Source organism: Chiloscyllium plagiosum, chromosome 25, assembly GCF_004010195.1.
Source record: "Chiloscyllium plagiosum isolate BGI_BamShark_2017 chromosome 25, ASM401019v2, whole genome shotgun sequence".
NCBI classification, from domain to species: domain Eukaryota; kingdom Metazoa; phylum Chordata; class Chondrichthyes; order Orectolobiformes; family Hemiscylliidae; genus Chiloscyllium; species Chiloscyllium plagiosum.
The window spans coordinates 42,010,702-42,032,563 of record NC_057734.1 but is presented as its reverse complement, the minus strand read 5'-3'; the positions used below and the strand labels follow the sequence as shown (position 1 = coordinate 42,032,563).

Below are 21,862 nucleotides of genomic sequence, written 5' to 3'. Positions count from 1 at the left end.
AGCCTAACTTTTCCTGAGGCACTAGATACTGAAACCTTTCAAGAGTTGACGAATTTATAGAATTGTAGAATCCCTATAGTGTGGAAGCAGACCATTCCACCCATCAAGTCTACACTAAGCTTCGAAGAGTTTTCAACCCAGACCCAGGCCCCGATCCTATCCCTGTAACCCTGAATATACCATGGCTAATTCACCTGGCCTGCACACCCCTAGATATTGTTGGACAATTTAGCATGGCCAATTGACCTAACCTCATCCTTAATTTAGTTAAGGAACATAACCCCAAGCTTCCTTTAATTCTGAGACACTGTCATTTTTATTCGGCAATTTGAGAACCAAAGGAATCAGTGTCAGGATTTTTGACTAGGTTAAGATGACTGGCAGAGGCATATTATTCCTGGATGAGATGCTTGGGTATGTTGGTATGTGGGATTAGTGATGTAACTATGCAAAAGCTTCTAGCTGAAGCCCAACTTGACTTCAAGCAGACACAACTACTAGATTATTATGGGAAAATGTGGCAAACGAAGCATGTAAACTGCAGGGTATTCTGATGGAAATTGATACCCTCGGTAGTCCAACGGATCTGGGGGTGAGTGAAGGCAATTGCCTAGCCTCACTCAGGACATATCCTGAACAGAGAGATTCTAGGTTGTCCCACAGCAAAGCTCCAAAACAAAGCCAAGCCCCAATCAAAGGATTAAATTTTTCTTCAGGATCTGAACCAGAAATCCATTGTAATTGCTGTCAGTAAGTGGATTTTAGATAGAAAAGGAATCCTGCTAGACCTAAAGTGATTTCATAGGCCAGTACCCAGGAGAGTGCACATCCTGGAAAGTCCGCCAACGACTGGCTTGGAACAATTAAATTGCTTAGCAACATCCGAATCAGAACCAATCAAAATAAACATCTGACTAAATGTTCTTCCAGTCCATTTGGAGGTTGGTATCTGCATAGCTGTATCAGTAATTGCAGAACCAGTTTTTAAACAAAATTTGCTCTGGACTTCAACCCTTAAGTTTGCAGAAGACCTCGGTTAGGCTTAGAAGCTATATCAGGGAATCTTTATAAGTTAAGAGTACAACTTCAGTTCTGGTCTCTTACGAAAAGCAGCTAGTTCAGTTACCAATGCTTGTAAGAAAAGGTTTGGACCTAAGCTTGATAGGGTGAAATTGGTTGAGAGAGATTCACCTCAATTGGCTCAACATTTTTCAGTTAGAAAATGGCTACCTAAGTGAATCCTAATTAAATACTTGGATGTCTTCCAGGAAGGTCTTGGGACTATCAAAGGAGCCAAGGCCACCATGCATGTTGACCAGGAAGTAATTCCACAATTCAGCAAGGCCTGCCAAGTGCAATTAGAGGCAGAAATCAGAAGGCTGGAAAGTGAAGGAATTATCAAACCAGTCCAATTTGCGGAATGGACTGTCATACCAATTTTGATGGTCAATTCTCCATTATAGGGATTTAAACAAATGGTAAACTTCTTTTTGCAGCTGGATAATTACCAAATCTCTTGGATAGAGAATTTTTACACAAAGCTGGCAGGGGCGCTGTCCTTCATGACACCGGACACGAGCCACGTTTACTTGCAAATGCGTTTAGATGAGGATTCCTAGAAATATGCTGCAATTAATATGCATAAGAGTTTGTATCAACATAAAAGACTGCAATTTGGGGTATCGTCAGCCTGTGGAATCTTTCAGCAGATGATGGAGAACATTTTGCAAGGTCTACCTCACCATTTGTTTAGATGATATGCTAATAACTGGGAAGACTAATAAGGAACACTTAAAGAACTTGGACATTGCCCTTAGATGTTTTTCCAAGGCAGGCATATGCCCAAAGATGTGTGTTCCAGGCACCCCAAGTGACCTACTTAGCTACAGAATCGACAAGACTGTATTACAGCTGTTGGAAGATAAGTTGAGGGTGATCAAAGATGCCCTGGCTCCCACATTTCTCCAGGAGCTTGGCTCATTTCTTGGGCTGGTAAATTATTACATAAAGTTCATACATAATCTGCCTCTCTCCTGGGCACTTTGCATCAACTCCTAAAAAATGATCAGCCTTGGAAATAGCTTTCAATTAAGTGAAGAAACAGCAATCATCTAAGGTGTTGGCACACTATGATCCCAAGAGAGATCTGGTACTGATATGTGATCCTCACCATACAACATTGGGTGGTATCAGCTCATAGCTGTCCCAATGGAGAGGAACATCCAGGACTTGGCTAATGCAAAGTATAAATATGCCCAGATAGAGAGAGAGGGATTGGCAATCATATTTGAAGTCTGGAATTTCCACCAAAGCTTTATCACAAACACCTGCTGGGTCTGTTTAAAAAGGACAAGGCAGTGCACCCCATAGCATCAGGCCAAATTCAGCAGTGTAATTGCAACTTAGAACACTGACTGGGAGGCCAAATAACGAATGTAGATGCATTAAGCCGCCTCCCTTGGTAGGTACACTACCAGTGGTACCACCGTGGGCGGCACGGTGGCACAGTGTTTAGCACTGCTCAGCAGTGTAATTGCAACTTAGAACACTGACTGGGAGGCCAAATAACGAATGTAGATGCATTAAGCCGCCTCCCTTGGTAGGTACACTACCAGTGGTACCACCAATGGAAGAGTCTGTAATGGTTTTAAATTTTCTGGACACACCTCTAACCACACCTGACAATAGCAGACTTTGGAAGCAGATAGATCCAGTCCTTGCAAAACTGAATCAACTAGTGGTGATGCGGGAAACTAAAGGGCTGTTCCAATCAGAATTGAATCTTTTTCTGGACCTGGAGACACCAGATCACAGCAGGGGAGCAAGAGTGACTGTCCTGAGCAAAGATTGCCACCAGATTCTGGTTGAACTGTATCAGGGTCAACCAGGGGTCTACAAAACAAAGATGTTGGCAAGAAGTTATATCTCGTGGTGCCTGGCGGGCAGTGCTCAGAGTGCCAATGAGGACAAAAGTTACCTCCAGCAGCTCCCCTACATTCATGGGAATGGGTGGGTAAACCCTGGATTCAGTTGCACATTTACTATGCAGGTCCTTTCGTGGGCTCAATGTTCTTCGTCCTTGTAAATGTCCACTCAGTTGTTGGACTTGCAAAGAGTCCACTTGTCAAACATGGAGACAACAATAGAAAAACTGCATGCATCTTTTTGAAAACATGGGCTCCCAGAAGTGTTGGTCACAGATAATGAGTCATTGTTTACCAGCGGGGAATTTGAGTATTTTGTAAAGTTGAATTGGATATGAAATTATAAGGACAGCTCCATATCATCCATCATCCTTTGGCCTGGCAGAAACTGCAGTCCAAACTTTTGAAGGTAGGCTTGAAGAAACAGCCTACAGCTTCACTAAATGCCAAACTGTTCCAGTTCCTATTTGATTATAAGTCCACCCCATATGCAACTTCAGAGATAGCACTGGCAATGTTGCTAAAGGGTAGAAGACTCTAAATCAGATTAAATCTGATGTTCCCAGACCAGAGCATCAGGAATACCAGTGTTGGGCACAATCCGCCAAGCCAGAGAGACAGTTTCCTATAAGGAATGAAGTTTGGTGTAAGGATCACAGAAATAGCCCTACATGGGAACAATACATGGTTGACATGAGGCCAGGACCAGTGACGTACAAATTTTCGATCAGTGCAGCAGTCCTGAACAAGCACATGGACCATATGGAAGCCACAAACGCGCAAACAGCGAGGGAGCAAAACATGCCCTATTCCTTGGAACAATCCGAAAGGATGCTGCAATCTGTGAATTCGCACGTTTCAAGTGTTGATGAGACTTCTCAATTTGAGATGGACATGATCGATGTAGCTGCATCGATGCCTTTGCCAGCGGAGGAAGAGAGTGAATTTCTACTGAGGCGTTCCTCGTCCAAGAGACTAGCTTCTGTGTGTTACACGCCACCCATATCAGATGTTGAGTCAGAGGAACCTGATCCGGTGCTAAAATGCCCCAAGTTCTCCAAGAAAAAGAACCAACCTATGACCTTGGACTCAGAGAGGGAAATAGCGATTATAATGAGATCAGCCAGCTGGACTTTATAGGAGGAAACTCTGGGTGTTGACTCTGATGAGGCTGTGCCCGAGTCAAGGACTTTCCATGTGTAAATAAAAGGTGATTTGGTGACAGGTTGCCAGCCTCTCTGGTGCCCAAAGAAAAGCGTTTTAGATAATTTGGGATCATCATACACAGAAGTCCACTCCTATGGGATTATGTACTAGATGGAGAATAAGCAATTACCAGGATATCTAAATCAACTCTGAAGAGACTGCATGTGTTACTGCCAATACGTAAACTCTGAGGCCAGTTGTGTCACCTACCCTGTCAAGATTATTAATTTCTGAAGGTGTTTATTCTGTGCAGTCTTCTCAATGCAAGGGTATTGATCTGGTGAATTTGTGAAAGTAGCTGTTGTCTTGAGGTCTTTATTGTTTTATCATCTTTTTAATTCCACAGAATGCGAGCAGACCAACGTGGCAATGAATCCCGACAAGCTATAGAATTGGCTGTGAAAGAACATAAGGCCGAGATCCTAACCTTACAACATTCTTTGAAAGAGCAGAAGTTGAAGGCAGAAAGTCTTTCTGATACGGTTAGTTTTGGCTGAATACTTACATCTGTGTTTACTTTCAAACCTTGGGATTTTTTGGTTAGGTGGCAGTATAATGCATTTGTTAAGGTCTGATTCCTAGGCAAAGTACACATAATCTTAGATAAACAGGTAAATGTGACTGGCAGATTACATTAATGTTGCTTCTAAGCTGTCAAAACATCATCCCCCAAATGGCTTTCTCTCTCTCTACATTTAAAAAGATTCCTCATATACTGGGCAACATTGGGCAGCACGGTGGCACAGTGGTTAGCACTGCTGCCTCACAGCGCCAGAGACCCGGGTTCAATTCCCGCCTCAGGCGACTGACTGTGTGGAGTTTGCACATTCTCCCCGTGTCTGCGTGGGTTTCCTCCGGGTGCTCCGGTTTCCTCCCACAGTCCAAAGATGTGTAGGTCAGGTGAATTGGCCATGCTAAATTGCCCGTAGTGTTAGGTAAGGGGTAAATGTAGGGGTATGGGTGGGTTGCGCTTCGGCGGGGCGGTGTGGACTTGTTGGGCCGAAGGGCCTGTTTCCACACTGTAAGTAATCTAATCTAATCTAATCTAATGATGCTTCTTATTGGTATTAAAAATCAGAAAATTAATCTCTTGTCAGCTGTGGTGCTCATGATATGCATTTTTTCTACTTTGTGGTATATGTTTGTCAGTGCTTCAATAGGAGACTTTGCCTAAACGGTTGGCTTTTCAATTGACACATTTGTTTATGGTTTATTTCATAGTCTTGACACTGTGACAGAATGCAGTTGTGAAAATATTTATTATCTTTAGAAAATGAATATAACGGTAGAATAAATTGTTTCTGAAATTAAAAGCAAAACCCAGGAGTAAGGTCACTGTCACAAATACAAGTTGGAAAGTAGATGAAAAGTATTTGGTGATTGAGGTAATGGTTTAGTGACACTAAGCTTTGACAGTTGAAAGTGTGTGGTCGGAGGGAGGGAAGACAGTGATAAACAGCTCTACAGTTTTGAAGTCATGAAGCTGTGAACAGTATATGAGGAATCTTTTTAAATGTAGAGAGAGAGAAAGCCATTTGGGGGATGATGTTTTGACAGCTTAGAAGCAGCATTAATGTAGATTGTTTCAATCCATCTGTTCAAAATGTTATGACACACCTCTGAAACAGATGGGACTTGAACCTAGGTCCTGTGGCCCAGAGATAGGGACTCTACCACTGTGTCACAACAGCCCTTGAGAACATTCAGATGAAATTGAGAAGGACAGTAACTTCTCAATGCAATAAATTCAAGTAAAGATGAGTGAGAGGAGGGTCACCTCCGCCCACAAGCTTTTCCTTTCTGTCTGGTCTAGGAGCTCTTATATAGTAACCTTGAGTTACGCAACTCCCTTATTCAAGTGCTGTTGATTTTGTGTTTGTGATGAAAGTGCACACAGGCTTTTGGAGTCAGCTTTGCCGATGTTGGAGTTTCATTCTGAGATAAGGAAGAGTAAGTATGGTCGAAAGATGAGGAGCTGATGGAGAGCTTATGCTCGAAACATTGATTCTCCTGCTCCTCGGATGCTGCCTGATCAGCTGCGCTTTTCCAGCACCACACTCTTCCTTGAAGACTAAGTATCTCAGTAAGTGAACTCAGAGCAGCCTTAACTTGCAGGAAATGAGCTGACTATTGGTTAGACTTGGCAGAAACAAAGTTTTCATTATTTTGAGTAGTCAGGAATTTGCGAGCATTGAATATGTGTTGACTGGAAATAAAGCAGTATCATCTGAAAGATTGAGAGGATTGGAGGATGAGTGAAGAAAATCTTTGATCTGAAGCAGGTGTTTTGTAGGAGAGAAGACAGAACTTCAAGAACTCTGATAATGGGAACGGAGAGAGACATAATAGAGAAGAAGCCAGATAGGCAGGGACATAGCCTTGTTGCAGGAGTAAAACTCTCTTTTTTTTTTGTTTTAAAAAGATCCATGCACACTTGAATAAATTTTGACTTTGAAACTATCCAACTTATGTCCGATGAAACAAAATGAGAACAAAACATAGATTTCATCACAAGATATTGAAAGAGATTTGGTAGTGTGAGCAGCATCTAAATTTCTGCCTTTACCTACACAACAGCTATCTCTCTCTGGCTACTCGAGTGTCTCTTTCTCAAATATTAGTTGACGTGATCAGAGCTCTAGCTGATATCAATGTGCAGTCCACCTGGGCTGTGATAGTATTTAGGTCAACATTAGAAATTTGGGTACTTGGTACTTAAATTAAGAATTGAAGTTTTCTTCGTTATCCCTGCCCTCTTTCTGCCCCCACCCCGTTTCTTCACTGAAAATTTGTCAGCCATGTGTAATGTTGTGAATAGGCTGATTACTTCCTCCATTGTCCTTTGAAAGAGAAACTTGCATACCCTCTACAAAAAAAATGGTTAAATGAAATTTGCGTTGTCTCATTATTTTCTAGCTGTCCTATAACTTACATCATAAGCCTAACAATAATATCTCACAATAGAAAGTGACGCCTTGAATACTGTTGGAGTTTGGGGAAGATTTGTTGTAGTCCAAATATACATGTTCATGTGAATGTGCTGGCTTGATATGAAGGAAAAGATTGATTAAGTTATCAAACAAGCTCATTGGTAACACCTATTTTTCGTCTTGCATTACAGAGATTCTATTCAATAATATGAAATAGGATACTATTCTAAGGAAAATAAGATTTCACAATTGAATAAATTAATCTGTCAAGCTCAAGATCTGAAGCATCACCTCGTCACTGACTCATTACATTAGTGTGTTTCATTACATATTTGCATAAGTTGTTCTGTCAGAAATGCAAACACTTAAGGAATTAAAAAACAACCAGCACTATTGTAGTATGTTTTCATGCACTAAGATGTGGTCAGCTTCTTGAAAAGTATTTTGAGCTTTAAATACATTGTAGATTTTATCTTAACATACTATTTAAGACTTAGTGTTTTTTATTTAGTAGGAATGATTGTATTCTCATAAACCAATGAATCATAATGAGATTAAGAAACCTATGAATGTTCTTCTTGGTTCCTCTGGCCATCCTCCCTAGTTGGTTTTATATAAAATTTTAAGGAAATTCTCTCATTTCAACTTGTAATTGGTATTTGGTGCAAATGATTTTAATATCTCTTGTTTTAATATATACACACTTGAACTTAAATTGCAATATTCTTCCCTTTCAAGTTATCTACAAATGCTGCATCTAACATTGGAAGCAGAACATAATGTTGCACATGATGGTGAAACAATAAAATGTAGAAAGATACTTAACATGGAAGTTGAATGTTCCAATATAATGCTTTTTGAAAGTCATATTAATTATTTGAAATTTGAACAAAGATTTATTAAATATTCCATTTAAATAGCATATGATAAAGAGTGGCTTACTGTGGACGTAACTGACTTCATCTTCACAGCACTAATGCATTGTAGCTCCCTCTTCTGGGCATGTAGATAGAGCAGGAAAAGACATCAGATGTCATCATTTAATATTTGCATAGAATTACATAGAGGAGGTCTTGTCACCCAGTAGAAGCATTCCTATGTCTGAGCCAGAAAATCTGGGTTTACTTCCCATGCCAGGACCTTTTGAAATGTTTGGTACCCAGCTTGCCTGGCCATAAAACAGAGTCATAGAGATGCACAGCATTCAAACAGGACCCTTTGGTTCAACTCATCCATGCCAACCAGATATCAGAAATAAATCTAGTCCCATTTGCCAGCATTTGGCCCATATCCCTCTAAACCCTTCCTATTAATATACCATCCAGATGCCTTTTGAATGTTTTCATTGTACCAGCCTCCTCCACTACTTCTTTGAGGAGAAAGTGAGGTCTGCAGATGCTGGAGATCAGAGATGGAAATGTGTTGCTGGAAAAGCGCAGCAGGTCAGGCAGCATCTAGGGAACAGGAGAATCGACGTTTCGGGCATTGGGAGAATTGGGAGAACCAACTGACTCCCACAGCTACCTGGACTACACCTCCCATCCTGCCCCCTGTAAAAACGCCATCCCATTCTCCCATACTATTTAAGACTTAGTGTTTTTTATTTAGTAGGAATGATTGTATTCTCATAAACCAATGAATCATAATGAGATTAAGAAACATATGAATGTTCTTCTTGGTTCCTCTGGCCATCCTCCCTAGTTGGTTTTATATAAAATTTTAAAGAAATTCTCTCATTTCAACTTGTAATTGGTATTTGGTGCAAATGATTTTAATATCTCTTGTTTTAATATATACACACTTGAACTTAAATTGCAATATTCTTCCCTTTCAAGTTATCTACAAATGCTGCATCTAACATTGGAAGCAGAACATAATGTTGCACATGATGGTGAAACAATAAAATGTAGAAAGATACTTAACATGGAAGTTGAATGTTCCAATATAATGCTTTTTGAAAGTCATATTAATTATTTGAAATTTGAACAAAGATTTATTAAATATTCCATTTAAATAGCATATGATAAAGAGTGGCTTACTGTGGACGTAACTGACTTCATCTTCACAGCACTAATGCATTGTAGCTCCCTCTTCTGGGCATGTAGATAGAGCAGGAAAAGACATCAGATGTCATCATTTAATATTTGCATAGAATTACATAGAGGAGGTCTTGTCACCCAGTAGAAGCATTCCTATGTCTGAGCCAGAAAATCTGGGTTTACTTCCCATGCCAGGACCTTTTGAAATGTTTGGTACCCAGCTTGCCTGGCCATAAAACAGAGTCATAGAGATGCACAGCATTCAAACAGGACCCTTTGGTTCAACTCATCCATGCCAACCAGATATCAGAAATAAATCTAGTCCCATTTGCCAGCATTTGGCCCATATCCCTCTAAACCCTTCCTATTAATATACCCATCCAGATGCCTTTTGAATGTTTTCATTGTACCAGCCTCCTCCACTACTTCTAGCAGCTCACTCCATCCACGCACCCCCTCTTAGGTCCCTTTTAAATCTTTCCCCTCTCACCTTAAACCTATCTAGTTTTGGACTCCCCCACCCTGGAGAAAAGACCTTGTCCATTTATCCTATCCATGCCCCTCATGATTTTATAGACCTCTATAAGGTCACCCTTTAGTCTCTGACACTCCAGGGAAAATAGCCCCAGTCTATTCAGCCTCTCCATATAACTCAAACCCTCCAACATCCTTGTAAATCTTTTCTGCACCCTTTCAAGTTTCACAACATCTTTCCTATAGCAGGGAGACCAGAATTGCACACAGTATTCCAAAAGTGGCCTAACCCAATGTCCTGTACAGCCCCAATATGACCTCCCAATTCCTATACTCAATACATTGACCAATAAAGGCAAGCATATCAAATGTCTTTTTCATTATATAAGGAAAATTGCTTACATATATCCAATCCAGCCAGTTACTGCCCTAGCAGTCTGCTGTCAATTGTCAACCAAGTGATTGGATGGATTTTGAGAGTGCTATTAAACATACTCTAATAATCTGCTCATTAGTGCTCAGTTTGGGTTTTGCTAGGATCACCTAGCTTCTGATTTCGTTAAAGCCTTGGTCTAAATATGGTCAAAAGAACTGAACCCCAGAAGTGATGTGAGAGAGACTGCCATTGGCATCCAGACAGCATTTGACATCAAGGAGCTCGACCAAAACCGGTGTTAGTAGGAATCAGCGAGAGAGAATTCTTCACCTGTTGGAGTCAAAGGAAGATGTTATTTGATGTCAATTATCTCCGTCCCATCTGGTCACTGGATGAGTTCCTTGGGATAGTATCTGAGACGCAATCACCTTCAGCTGCTTTATAAGGGATCTTCGCTCCATTATACAGTTAGAAATTCTGACTGCACAACGTTCAGCAATGTTCCCAACTCCATAGGTGCTGAAGCAGCCCATGTCTATATGCAGCAAGACCTAGATAACATTGAGGTTTAGTTAATAATGGGCGGGGAACATTATTTCTGCATCACATGTGGGATTTGTGTTTGGACCCTGTGGAATTCCCAACATATCAGACTCTGAAGGAAAGACCTGAAAATTTGCATATTCCAATTTACGCCTGGAGTCCTCAACATATCTGTTTAACTTGGAGAATTTAGAGAGTTCCATTGCAGTTAAGCAAATTGCTACCTAGCAAAAGTTAGATAATTAAAAGCCTAGACTATCTAACTTCTGTGTAACTGACCCCATCAACTCACCACATCTCGCAGACCCATTACTGTCCCCAGACCACCTCTCTGCCTGAGACTTGCCAATCCTCTGCCATCAAACTAAATAATTCCTCCCACCCTACCTAGGACCTAATACCCTGCCTTAACCCTCAGGACCTGACATTGTCCCCTCAGAAAGAATGACCACATGATATATCAGTACATAGTTCTTAATTTGGCAATTACTTTGAAAGTTAATTAGCTTTAATGATAGAATTAGTTATCTTTCTTGAATGCACAATATCATTGCAGTATATTGTTAATTAGAAATGCAATATTTTTCACTTGAATGGTTTTTAATCCATTCTCATTTACAGCTGAGTGACCTGGAGAAAAAGCACACTATGCTGGAGATGAATGCACGAGGCCTTCAGCAGAAATTAGAAACTGAGCGAGAACTGAAACACAGACTGATTGAGGAGGTAGTGCAAATATCAGATCATTCAAAATAGCAGATTATTCCTCAATAAAATGTTTTTCTTATGTAAAATTCTTGATTTATTTGGATGCTGGGAATTACATTTGTGCTGTTTTATGCTGCGTCTGAAATTTTACTACTTTGATGGAGTATCAAAATAAGATTTGGTATGAAAGGTTAAAGGAGAAGGGTGTCTTTTAAAGGCAGTACAGCCTGTGTCTATGGCAGCACACCAATTAAAAGTACAGGATGAGCATTTTTACTTCTGTTAATAACTCATGGAACATAGCATCTAGTCTGCTATACCTATTACTGAGCAGAAATTAAAACACCTTGATAGTTCTGTATTTGCAAGAATTGTTAACACTGAGAGACCTTTTGGGCTTTGACTCAGATTGAGATTTGGTTTTGGTTTGATTAGTTAATGTTCTTTCATCTCCCTGCATATTGTCATATGTTCCAAAACTTCTGATTCTTCATTTTTCTTAGCAAACTAAACTGCAGCAGCAGCTAGATATGCATAAAACACATATCTTCCGCTTGACTCAAGGACTGCAGGAAGCCCTGGACCAGGCTGACCTATTGAAGACTGAGCAGAGTGATTTGGAATACCAGATTGCAAACATGCAGGTGAGAGTTAATGAAATAGAAAATTGGATCGCTCTTAGTATGTGGTGACTGACAGAAGGCACATAAAAGCAGTTCAAAACAAATAGAGGTGGAAACTATTGACTTTGTCCTATATAGTAGCTAAAGCACAGAAGTGCGGTCTTCAGCATAGATCAGTATAACTGAAAGGATTAAGTTCTGATGTCCAGTGGTTAAGTTGCACTTGAGTTTATAAACTTGGCATTTGCTATAGTGCACCAGCACCTGTTGGGAAAAGGTTAGTCAAATAAATTTATTAAATTAATGAGATTTCACACCTGTTTCTGCAACTTGTACTGAAAATGTTTAATGAAAATATAATAATAATTTACTCAACACTACTTTGTAGCTAAAAATAAGAACATAAGACTTCACAATTTTGGCTTTGTCCTTCTGTTCAGCTTTGGGATAGTGGTCGTGTTGGATGTACACGATTGAAACGCCCACTTAAGGGCCTTGATTGGGTCATTTATGAGTGATGCACTCGACATCTTGCACAACTACAGAATGGTAGAGGTGGCAACAGCAGGTATGCCACTGATGGCACAGCGCTCTAATTTACAAATCCACCAATCCGATAATGTTCCTGTGCACAGGTACCAATGGAATTCAGATCTGTATTCTTCAGTGGCATAGTGGGGATTGGGATGGGGGAATAAGTAATCTGGGAAAAAAAAGGAAAATACTGGAGAAACCCAGTAGGTCTGGCAGCATCTGTAGACAGAGAAACAGATTGTTTGAGGTTGATATGACTCGTTCAAAACCTCTTCTGAAGAAGAGCATGTCTGACTTGAAGCATTAACTCTCTCAACAGATGCTGCCAGATCTGCTGAGTTTGTTCAGCATTTCCAGACTTTAGTTCTGTTATCATTACCTTGTTAAGTGTGATTTTGGAATTTAAAGATCTGCAGTTTGTCATTTCTGTCCTAAAGTGTGTATACACCTGTAGGAGTAGTTGCATCATCAACTCTGACGTTTTTGAGCCAAAATCTGCATGTCATCCAGCAGGAAGTTAATTGAATAACCTTGTTTGTAATATGGAGTGAGATCTGCAGAAACTTGTTCTTGATGAATAGGCCTAGAATTTACAGTACTTGTTAAAATAGAAGCTTAAATTCAATATCTGCCATTCTATCTCCACAGATGGTATTCTCCCATGATAGAGTGAAGCTGGAAGGTACCATCACACAACAGTCTAAATTGATTGATTTCCTACAATCAAAGATGGATCCACCAATTAAAAAGAAAAAGGTAGTTAAATGTCAATGTAAAGTCAACATTTTAATTCCATTCACAACACCTACACAATCATGCTGGTTCAAAATTTATTGAGTAAGCTGCTGGGTTTTGTTGTCTTAACCTTGATATATACAGTTTGGGTTACTTGAATGCTTACTTGTCTGGATACAAAATTAATTTTGTTTGACAGGATACATGCTGAACTCTTCAATATTATGTGGAGAGAGTAAAACTACAGCTAGCCTAAATTTAGATGTATTTCAGGAAGATCTTAAAAGAGTGGACTATTTTCACTCAAATATGTTATCCCATTGCACAGCCCCTGTGACTGAGAGGCGATGATAAAGCAGTTTCTGAGATTCTGCTTTTTTTCTGATCATGAACTCTGGGTGGTGCATTTGATTAGGTAAATTATCCTAAATCATCAATGAATTCATAGAGTTGTGAAAATTTAGTTTCTTAGCATAGCTAAGAAATACTGCATTTGTAGTATTTTGATAATAAAGACTACATTTGTTTCTTGTCAGCAGAGTTTATTTGGGCGCCGGCGTGAAGACCCTTCTCTGCCTGTCCAGATTCCCATGCAGTACAATGACCTGAAAGTAGCCTTAGATAAGGAGAGATGTCGAAACATGGAGCTAGAAGATGCCTTGCAGAAAATCCGTGTAGAGCTGAAATGTGTGCGGGAGGAAGGTAAGAGCATTTGAGGTGGCAACAACCAACTTGTGTTTCATGTAATGATTTAGTTGCATATTAACAGCCTGATATGAGACCTGGTAACAAGCATTAGGATTTAAGAAAACGTGAGCAAATGTGGAGAACAGCTTAATAACCCAAAGATGAAAGGAATTCTATTTTTTTGTGTGCTTATTAAATGCATTTGTTGGTAACTTTATTGCAGAGCTGAGCCTTGCAAATATTAATACATTTGTTTGTACTTTTCACTGCTATTTCTTATTCTGAAAGGTAGTTCTATAGCTCTGTAAGAAAAAGAAACCCTGCCGTTAGTATAAAAAGTAAATACAAGTCTGGATTCAGCTCTGTGTAAGATGGCATTCTTAAAGCTAAGAAATCTTTGGAATAATCTTCAAATGTTATCAGCTGTTTGTTTTCAAAAACAAGCCAATCTTAATGATTTGATAATGATGTGAAGTGTGCCAAAAGTTAGAGTTATTTTAATATAGGTTTCCAGGTATCTCCTTTTATTCAAACTGGAAAGGCATTGTGTGTCAGTCTACTATAGTTTGTCAGGTTGCTTAGCAAAAATTTCTATAAGTGTATGAAGTAGAAAAGAGTAGCTAAAGTGAATGTTGGTCCCTTAGAGGATGTGATTGACGAGTTAATAATGCATAACATAAAAATGGTATAGACACTAAACCAAGATTTGGCTCAGCTTCAAGGAGGAGACACCATCCTAATAGTAACAGGTAATGCAAAGGTTATAGAAAAGGGGGAAACTTAAAGCAATTGCCATCACTTGGGGAGGGAGAAAGGACTAAGCAATCTATTGTGATTACAGGTAAACAAGTCCCCAGAGCCTTACAGCTTATATCCCAGGGTCTTAAAGGATGTGGCAGCAGGGACAGTGAATGCATTGGTTATAATAATCCAAAATTCCCTGGATTCTGGAAAAGTTTCAGTGGATTGGAAAAATGCTCATATAATATAATGAAATGGAAAGTGAAAGCAAACTCCATCAGAGTCAGCATGGTTTTATACAGCCTAAATCATGTATAACTAATTTGCTAGGGTGCATTGAAGATATAACAAACAAAGTAGATAATGGAGATCTTGTAAATGTAAATAGCTTCCAGAAGGCGGTTGAAAGGTTAATAAACAAGGTAAGATCACATGAGCTTAGGGATAATATCTTAGCTTGGATAGAGGATTGGCAGAGGAAAGCAGACAGTCAGGATAAATGGTTCTTTTTGTGGTTGATGAGCTGTAACTAGTTGGGTGTCACAGGATTCCGTCCTCAGGTCTCAATTATTTGCAATCTATGTTAATGACTTGGATCCAGAAGTAGAATGTAATGTAGCCAGCTTTATAGATGGCACTAAAATATGTCGGAGAATACGTTGAATGTAATAAGAAATTTACAAATGGATATTGATAAATAAGGTGAATGGACCAAAATTTGCCAGATGGAATTTAATGTGGATAAATGTGAAGTGATCCATCTGGTTGGAAGAATTAAAAGGCAATTTATTATCTAAATGGAAATAAACTTCAAAATGCTTTGGTGCAGAGGGATCTGGTGTCTTTGTGCGTGAATCACAGAAAGCTAGTCACAGGTACAGGAGGTAATAAGAATGGTAATAGAATTTTAGCATTTATTATTAAAGGAATAGACTATAAAATTCGGGAAGTATTGTTGAAACTGTACAAGGCATTGGTTGAGACCACATCTGGGCTGCAGCTTACAGTTTTGTTCCCCTACTTGAGAAGGGATATTGGAGGCAGTTCAGCGAAGATTCGCTCATTCTAGAGCTGAAGGGTTTGTTTTATGAGGAGAGATTCAGCAGTTTCAGTTTATACTTGCAAGAAGTTTAGATGAATGAGAAAAGATTTAATTAAGGTGTACAAATGTCAAAGGGTGCAGACAAAGTAGACAGTGGATATTTCCCCTTGTGGGACAATCTAGAAGTCATAATTGTAGGCTAAGGGATGACAAATTTAAAATGTAGTTGAGAAGGGGTTATTTCTTGCACTGGAGGATGAAGCTTTGGAATTCACAACCCCAGAGTGCAGTGGATGCCAGGACAAAATAAATCTAAGAAGGAAAAACAATTTTTAATTAGTAATAGGTAAAAGGGTAATGGGGAGCAGGCAGGAAAGTGGAGTTGAAGCCAAGATGAGATCAGCCATTATTGTATTAATTGGCAGAGCATGCTCAAGACACTGAATTGCCTACCCCTCCGAGTTCTTATACTTCTGATGTTACTTATATGTAAAATGATGAACAAAGCACTGCGGTTCGAGTCATAGTTGTAAAGCAGGGAGATAGACCCTTCAGTCCAACTTGTCCACACTGACCATGTATCTAGCCCAGCTAGCCCATTCCAGATGCCTTATAAATATCGTAATTGTACACTCCTCCATCACGTCCTCTGGCAGCTCGTTCCATATTGCACCACTCTCTGTGCGAAAAGATTGCCTCTCAGGTCCTTTTTTTTCCACCTTAACCTATGCCCTCTAGTTTTGGACTCCCCACCCAAAAAAATACCTTGGCTACTCACCTTATCCATGCTCTTCATGATTTTATACACTTTGAAAATATCACCTCTGAGCCTCTGACACTCCAAAGAAAGTAGCCCCAGCTTATTCAGTCTCCCCATAGCTCAAACCCACCGTTCAGACAGCATCCTTGAAAATCTTTTCTGAACTCTTTCAAGTTTCACAACATCCTTCCTGTAGCAGGGAGACCAGAATTGAAGGCAGTATTCCAAAAGTGGTGTCACTCATATCCTGTACTGCCACAACATGATATCCTAACTCCTAAACTCAGTGAACTGACCAATAAAGATGTGCATGCCAAATGCTTTCTTCACTACCCTATTTACCTGCAACTCTACTTTCAAAGAATTATGTTAGAGGAACAGAGTGAAAAGCAAACAAATTGTTAAAGTTGTATAGCACTTTAGTGAGAGCTTAGTACTATGCACAATTCTGGCCTCCATCTAGCAAAAAAGCTGTTGGAGAAGATGCTGTCAAGATTTAAAATTATAATACCATAATTGAGATGATAGTGATCAGGAAAAACTAAATAGGATCTGTTGTCTTCCTTTAAAGAGCAGGCTGAAGAGTGGCCTGATGGATAAGGAAGGGATTTGATAGATTAGACGTAGAGAAAATTTCTCTACTTGTGCAGGAGTCTATTAAGGGTCATAAATGTAATATGGTTACTGTGAAACCAATTAAAAATATAGGAAAAATGATACTGTTGATTGTCATGTGTGAATGTGGGATTTGCTACCACACTGAGTATTGATGCATAGCATAAGAGAGAGCTTGAGGGAGAAAAGAGTAGAATATCCCGATAGGGTGAGATGGGGAAGAGTACGCAAAGGTTCTAATGGAGTATAAACATCTGTAAATTCCGACCTGTAAATTCAAGCAAAGTTTGCTGGCTATGTGGTTTTTAGAATGATGACAGAATGCATATATTACAAAGCAATTGGTTTTGTTTTGGACCAGTATCCTTACAGGCCATATATCCTGCAGGTTTTGGCTCATTTTTGTGGCTGAAGGGGATCCTGCGCAACTAATTTTAGCATTTTCGCAACATTTGCAATAGCAACAACCTTTTTAATCTTTTTCACCTTGTAATAACATCAAATTATTGAATCTAAAATGAAGAAAACCTTGAAACCACCCTATTCTATTGTATAAGATTATGTTATGACTCTGGCAGGAGGAGTGCATTGGAAAATCAAGCCCCAGTCATAGGATCCCTTACGGTGCAGAAAAAGGCTATTCAGCCCGTCGAGTCCACATGAACGCTGTGAAGACCATTCCACCCAGATCCAGCCCTCACCCTATCCCTGTAACCCTGCATTTACTGTGTCTAATCCATTCGGAGGGTCGGTGTGGACTTGTTGGGCCGAAGGGCCTATTTCCATACTGTAGGGAATCTAATATAAAAAAGAAACTAACCTGCACATCTGTGGATACCGTGGGCAGTTTAACATGGCAAATCTACCTAACCTGCACATCTTTGGACTGAGAGAAAACTGGAGCACCCAGTGGAAATCCACACCGATACGAGGAGAACATGCGAACTCCACACGGACAGTCACCCAAGGCTGGAATTGAACCCAGGTCCCTGGCTCTGAGGCAGCAGTGCTAATCACTGAGCCACCGTGCCACCCACAGTGCTGTGAATCCTCCACGAGCCGTGAATGTTAAAGTGTGGATGTTTTATTTAATCGTCAAAATGGTCAAATTTGTTTCTCCTCGATACTATTATCTAGAACAAAAGATACTTTCACAGGTTTCTTCGTTTAACTGAAAATTTGTACATTTAGTAAAGACAAAAGTATAATCTTAGAACAAGTGGCAAAACCAGTTATCAACTTAAGTTCATTTGCAGGGTTAAACTGTATTTTCCTTTATCTCACGTTCACACACGTTCACACACCAATAAAGACAGCAAAGTTCTGCAGCACTATTACGAGTGGGATAAAATAAGCAAAAGTGAAACAACATATTTGTAAGTGAAGGATTTGGGTGCAGAAGGTAGAATGGATTCTCACAGTTCCTTTGATTTACTGTCATTACAGTCCAATTGTTGGTTGCAGTGTAATAGAAGATCTTTGAACCAGATTTCAGATTCTTCTAGAAATAGTTATGAACCCTTAAAGTTGAAGGTTTCAAAAATGTTTCGAGAGAGAGTTCCTTTCTTTGCAAGCTCTCCAACAATTCCCTGGTTCCTTCCGACTTCCACTTCTCAGGAGATGCAGAATTTGCTATTTACAGTTGGAGGTTCTTTTCCATCTTCCCAATCTGATGCCTAATAGACTGATATTCTTCTGTTAAATTAGGCAGCAATTTCCGAGATTTACAGCAATTTTATTGTAAATATATGTAGTTTAACACAGCAAACAATTCCACCTTTTTATTATGGATCCTTTCCCTGTCCAGAGACCAATTCCTGGTGGGGGGGAACCCAACTCTTTCAACTCTGGAGCTGCTCTGGTTAGCCCTTGAAGGGACTCGCATTTCTAATATTGACATTGGCTGCATTGAAAGCAAAAGTCCAGAGGCTGCTGCTAGAAATCTTCAGCCTCTTCCAAAACTCAGTCTGTTTGTCTAGCAATTGAGACCATAAAGTGATTTCTTAATTCACTTTTAAAATCTTTCTCACTGAATTTATTTACTTTTCCAGTAAATGGCAAAAAAACCTAGCTTTCCTTGATTCTTTCATGACTTTTTCAAATAAATCACATGATTAGAAATCTCTTCAACCCAGTGATATCTGAACTATTGCACTTCCCAATTCTCATAATCTATAATTGTGTTCCAATACTTAAAAGAAAAAGCTGGTAAAGTTGCCAAAGATTATGATAAACCTGAAAATTGGGAGAATTTTAGAATATGGCAAAGGAGGATCACAAAATTAATAAAGAAAGGGAGACTAGATTATGAAAGTGATCTAGCAGAAAACATTTTAAGACGACTACAAAATCTTCTGTAGGTATGTGATAAGGGAACTTTTGGCTAAGACAAACGTGGATCTATTTTCAATTCTTCTGATTCTGCTGATAATGGGGAATGGAGAATTGGAAGAGAGGTTAAGTGATTGTTTTGTGTGTATCTTCACTGAGGGAGAAAAGGAATTGCCCAGAATTAGAGTTTCAAAAGATTAAGGAGAATGAGAAATTGAAGGCAATTAGACTTGATTAGAAGGTTACTTTGGAAAATTTTGCAGAACTGAAGGCTGAAAAACATCACCCCTCCTGCCTGGACTTGACATTCTACATCTCAGAGTGTTGCAAGAGATGGCAATGGAGATGTCCAATGCATTGGTGATTATCTCCAAAATTATTTAGATTCTAGTACGTTGCTCCAGATTGGAAGGTAGCAAATGTCATCATATGAGATGGAGAGACAAAACTACGGGCCTTACACCAATAGTAGGGAAATGCTAGAATCTATTATTAAGAATGTTGTAAATGGACACTTGGATAATAGTCTAATTGAGTGCAGTCAGCATGGGTTTGTGTAAGGAAATAGTGTGACAAACCTGTTGAAGTTTTCTGAGAATATTACACACAGAATTGGCCAAGAAGAGTCAGTGGATGTAGTATACTTGAAGTTTCAGAATTGATAAAATTCTGCAAAGTAAGATGGAGCAAAATGGAATAAGAGGTAATTTACTTGTATGGATTAAGGGTTGACTAACAAGCAGAAAATGGAGTAGCAGTAAATAAGTCATTCTCATATTGGTAGGCTGTGACTAGTGAAGTACTGCAAGGATCAGTGCTTGGGAGCCAATGCTCTGTCTAAGCTGTGTGCATGCAGCCACTCCAACATTCCATGCACAGTGATCAGCGTTCCAATATGATCATGGCATTGATTTCGGTTCCTGAAGTCACTACTGCACTTTGATCTCAGAGGCCCATGACACCAGAAAGACAACTCGAGAGACTGCTGTTGGTACCCCTTGCAGTTTACAATACATGTCAATGATTTTGTCCTGGAATATGTGCATCATGGATGATACAAAGCTAGGTAGGAGTGTGTGCTGTTAGGAAGATGCAAAGCAGCTTCAAGAGAATTTGGATAGACTGAGTGACTGGGCAAGGACATGGCAGGAAGAATTTAATGTGGAAAACTGTGGTGGCTATCAACTTTGGTTGGAGGAACAGATCTGCAGAATATTTCTTATGTGGTAGTCGGTTAGAAAGTGTACATGTATAAAGGGACCTGAATATCCTTGTAAATAAGTCACTGAAGATTGACATTTCGGTGCAGCAAGCTATTAGGATGGCTAACGGTTTGTTAGCCTTTACTGCAAGTGATTTTGAGTACGGGAATAACAAAGTCTTGATTCAACTGTATTGAATTTGGTTAGACTGCACCTGGAGTACTACATGCAGTTTTAGCAACATTTCCTTGAGAAGGTTATAAATGCCATAGACTGAGTCCAAGAAAGGTTCACCAAACTAGGAAGAGAGATTGGAGAAACAGACCTGTATCCTCGAGAGTTTCAAAGACTTAAAAATGATCTAACTGAAACCTGTACAAAATGCTTTAAGGGAGTCAACAAGGCAGATGAAGATGAAATGTTTCCCCTAGCTGGGGAGTCTAGAACCAGAGGACTTGATTTTAAAATATGGAGAAAGCCACTTAGAACTAAAATAAGGAAAAATTGTTTTACTCAGAGGGTTTGTGAATCTTTAGAATCTTGTGCTCCGAGAGCTGCTTCAATCAGTCAGCTCTGTATTTCATTGCCTGTCTGATTTTTCACCTCACCCACACTCTCCTGTTGCCAGTCTTTTTAAAACCTAACCTGTGGTTCAGCCAACTCAGTCATTTTCGATATAAAATAGATATTTTAAACACTCCATTATCCTACCAAAGCAGATTTTGGGAATCTGGTGTGGATGCAAAGTGACATGAATCATTTTTAGACACAAATTGTTATGCTCTCGAAAAGTGGTGGAAGCAGATACAATAACTTTCAAATGGGAATCGATGAAGCTTGAAAAAGAAGCATTACTTGTCTATGGAAAAAAGAACAAAAGAGTGGAAATAGTTTAAATTATTTTTCAAAAGAGAATGGGCGAAATAGCTACCTTCTGTGATATGATTATGATTTTCATCTGAAGTATTTTCCTATTGACTAACATTTATCCAGAAGGTTCCTCATGGCTTGTACTAATAACTTATTTTCTTTGCTCATCAAATGTATGGGGTCCTCAGTCTGAAGAAAGCGCAACACTGTTCGCTGAAAAAAACAATAGAGTGACCTGCACTAAGCATGGATAAACTGATGTACTGGAAGAAAGAGGACTCCTTTGAAATAGAGAAGAAATCTAGCTGCCAGAGGAATATCAGTGAACTTCTATTTGTGCATAATAAATAATGAACAGTCAGGCAAATGTACTGTGGCCATCAGATGTGTACAGTACTTTGGACGCTAGTGCCTCAATACTTTTTTAAAAACTTAACTCTATTTACAAGGTTCCGATAATCCTCATACTTTCAACTGGCAATGATGTTTAGAATTTTCTTTTGCAGGGATGCATTCTTTGCC

At 39.4% G+C, this 21,862-nt stretch overlaps 1 protein-coding gene across 1 annotated transcript in view; it reads left to right on the top strand.

Annotated features, from left to right (window-relative positions):
* Window positions 1-21,862, top strand: part of cita (citron rho-interacting serine/threonine kinase a) — a 216,449-nt gene that overhangs the window by 143,108 nt on the left and 51,479 nt on the right. The window contains exons 26-30 of the mRNA XM_043715278.1: window positions 4,477-4,612; window positions 11,114-11,218; window positions 11,704-11,844; window positions 13,006-13,113; window positions 13,632-13,794. Of these exons, the coding sequence (XP_043571213.1) occupies window positions 4,477-4,612; window positions 11,114-11,218; window positions 11,704-11,844; window positions 13,006-13,113; window positions 13,632-13,794 (653 nt within the window). The remainder of the gene's footprint in view (window positions 1-4,476; window positions 4,613-11,113; window positions 11,219-11,703; window positions 11,845-13,005; window positions 13,114-13,631; window positions 13,795-21,862) is intronic.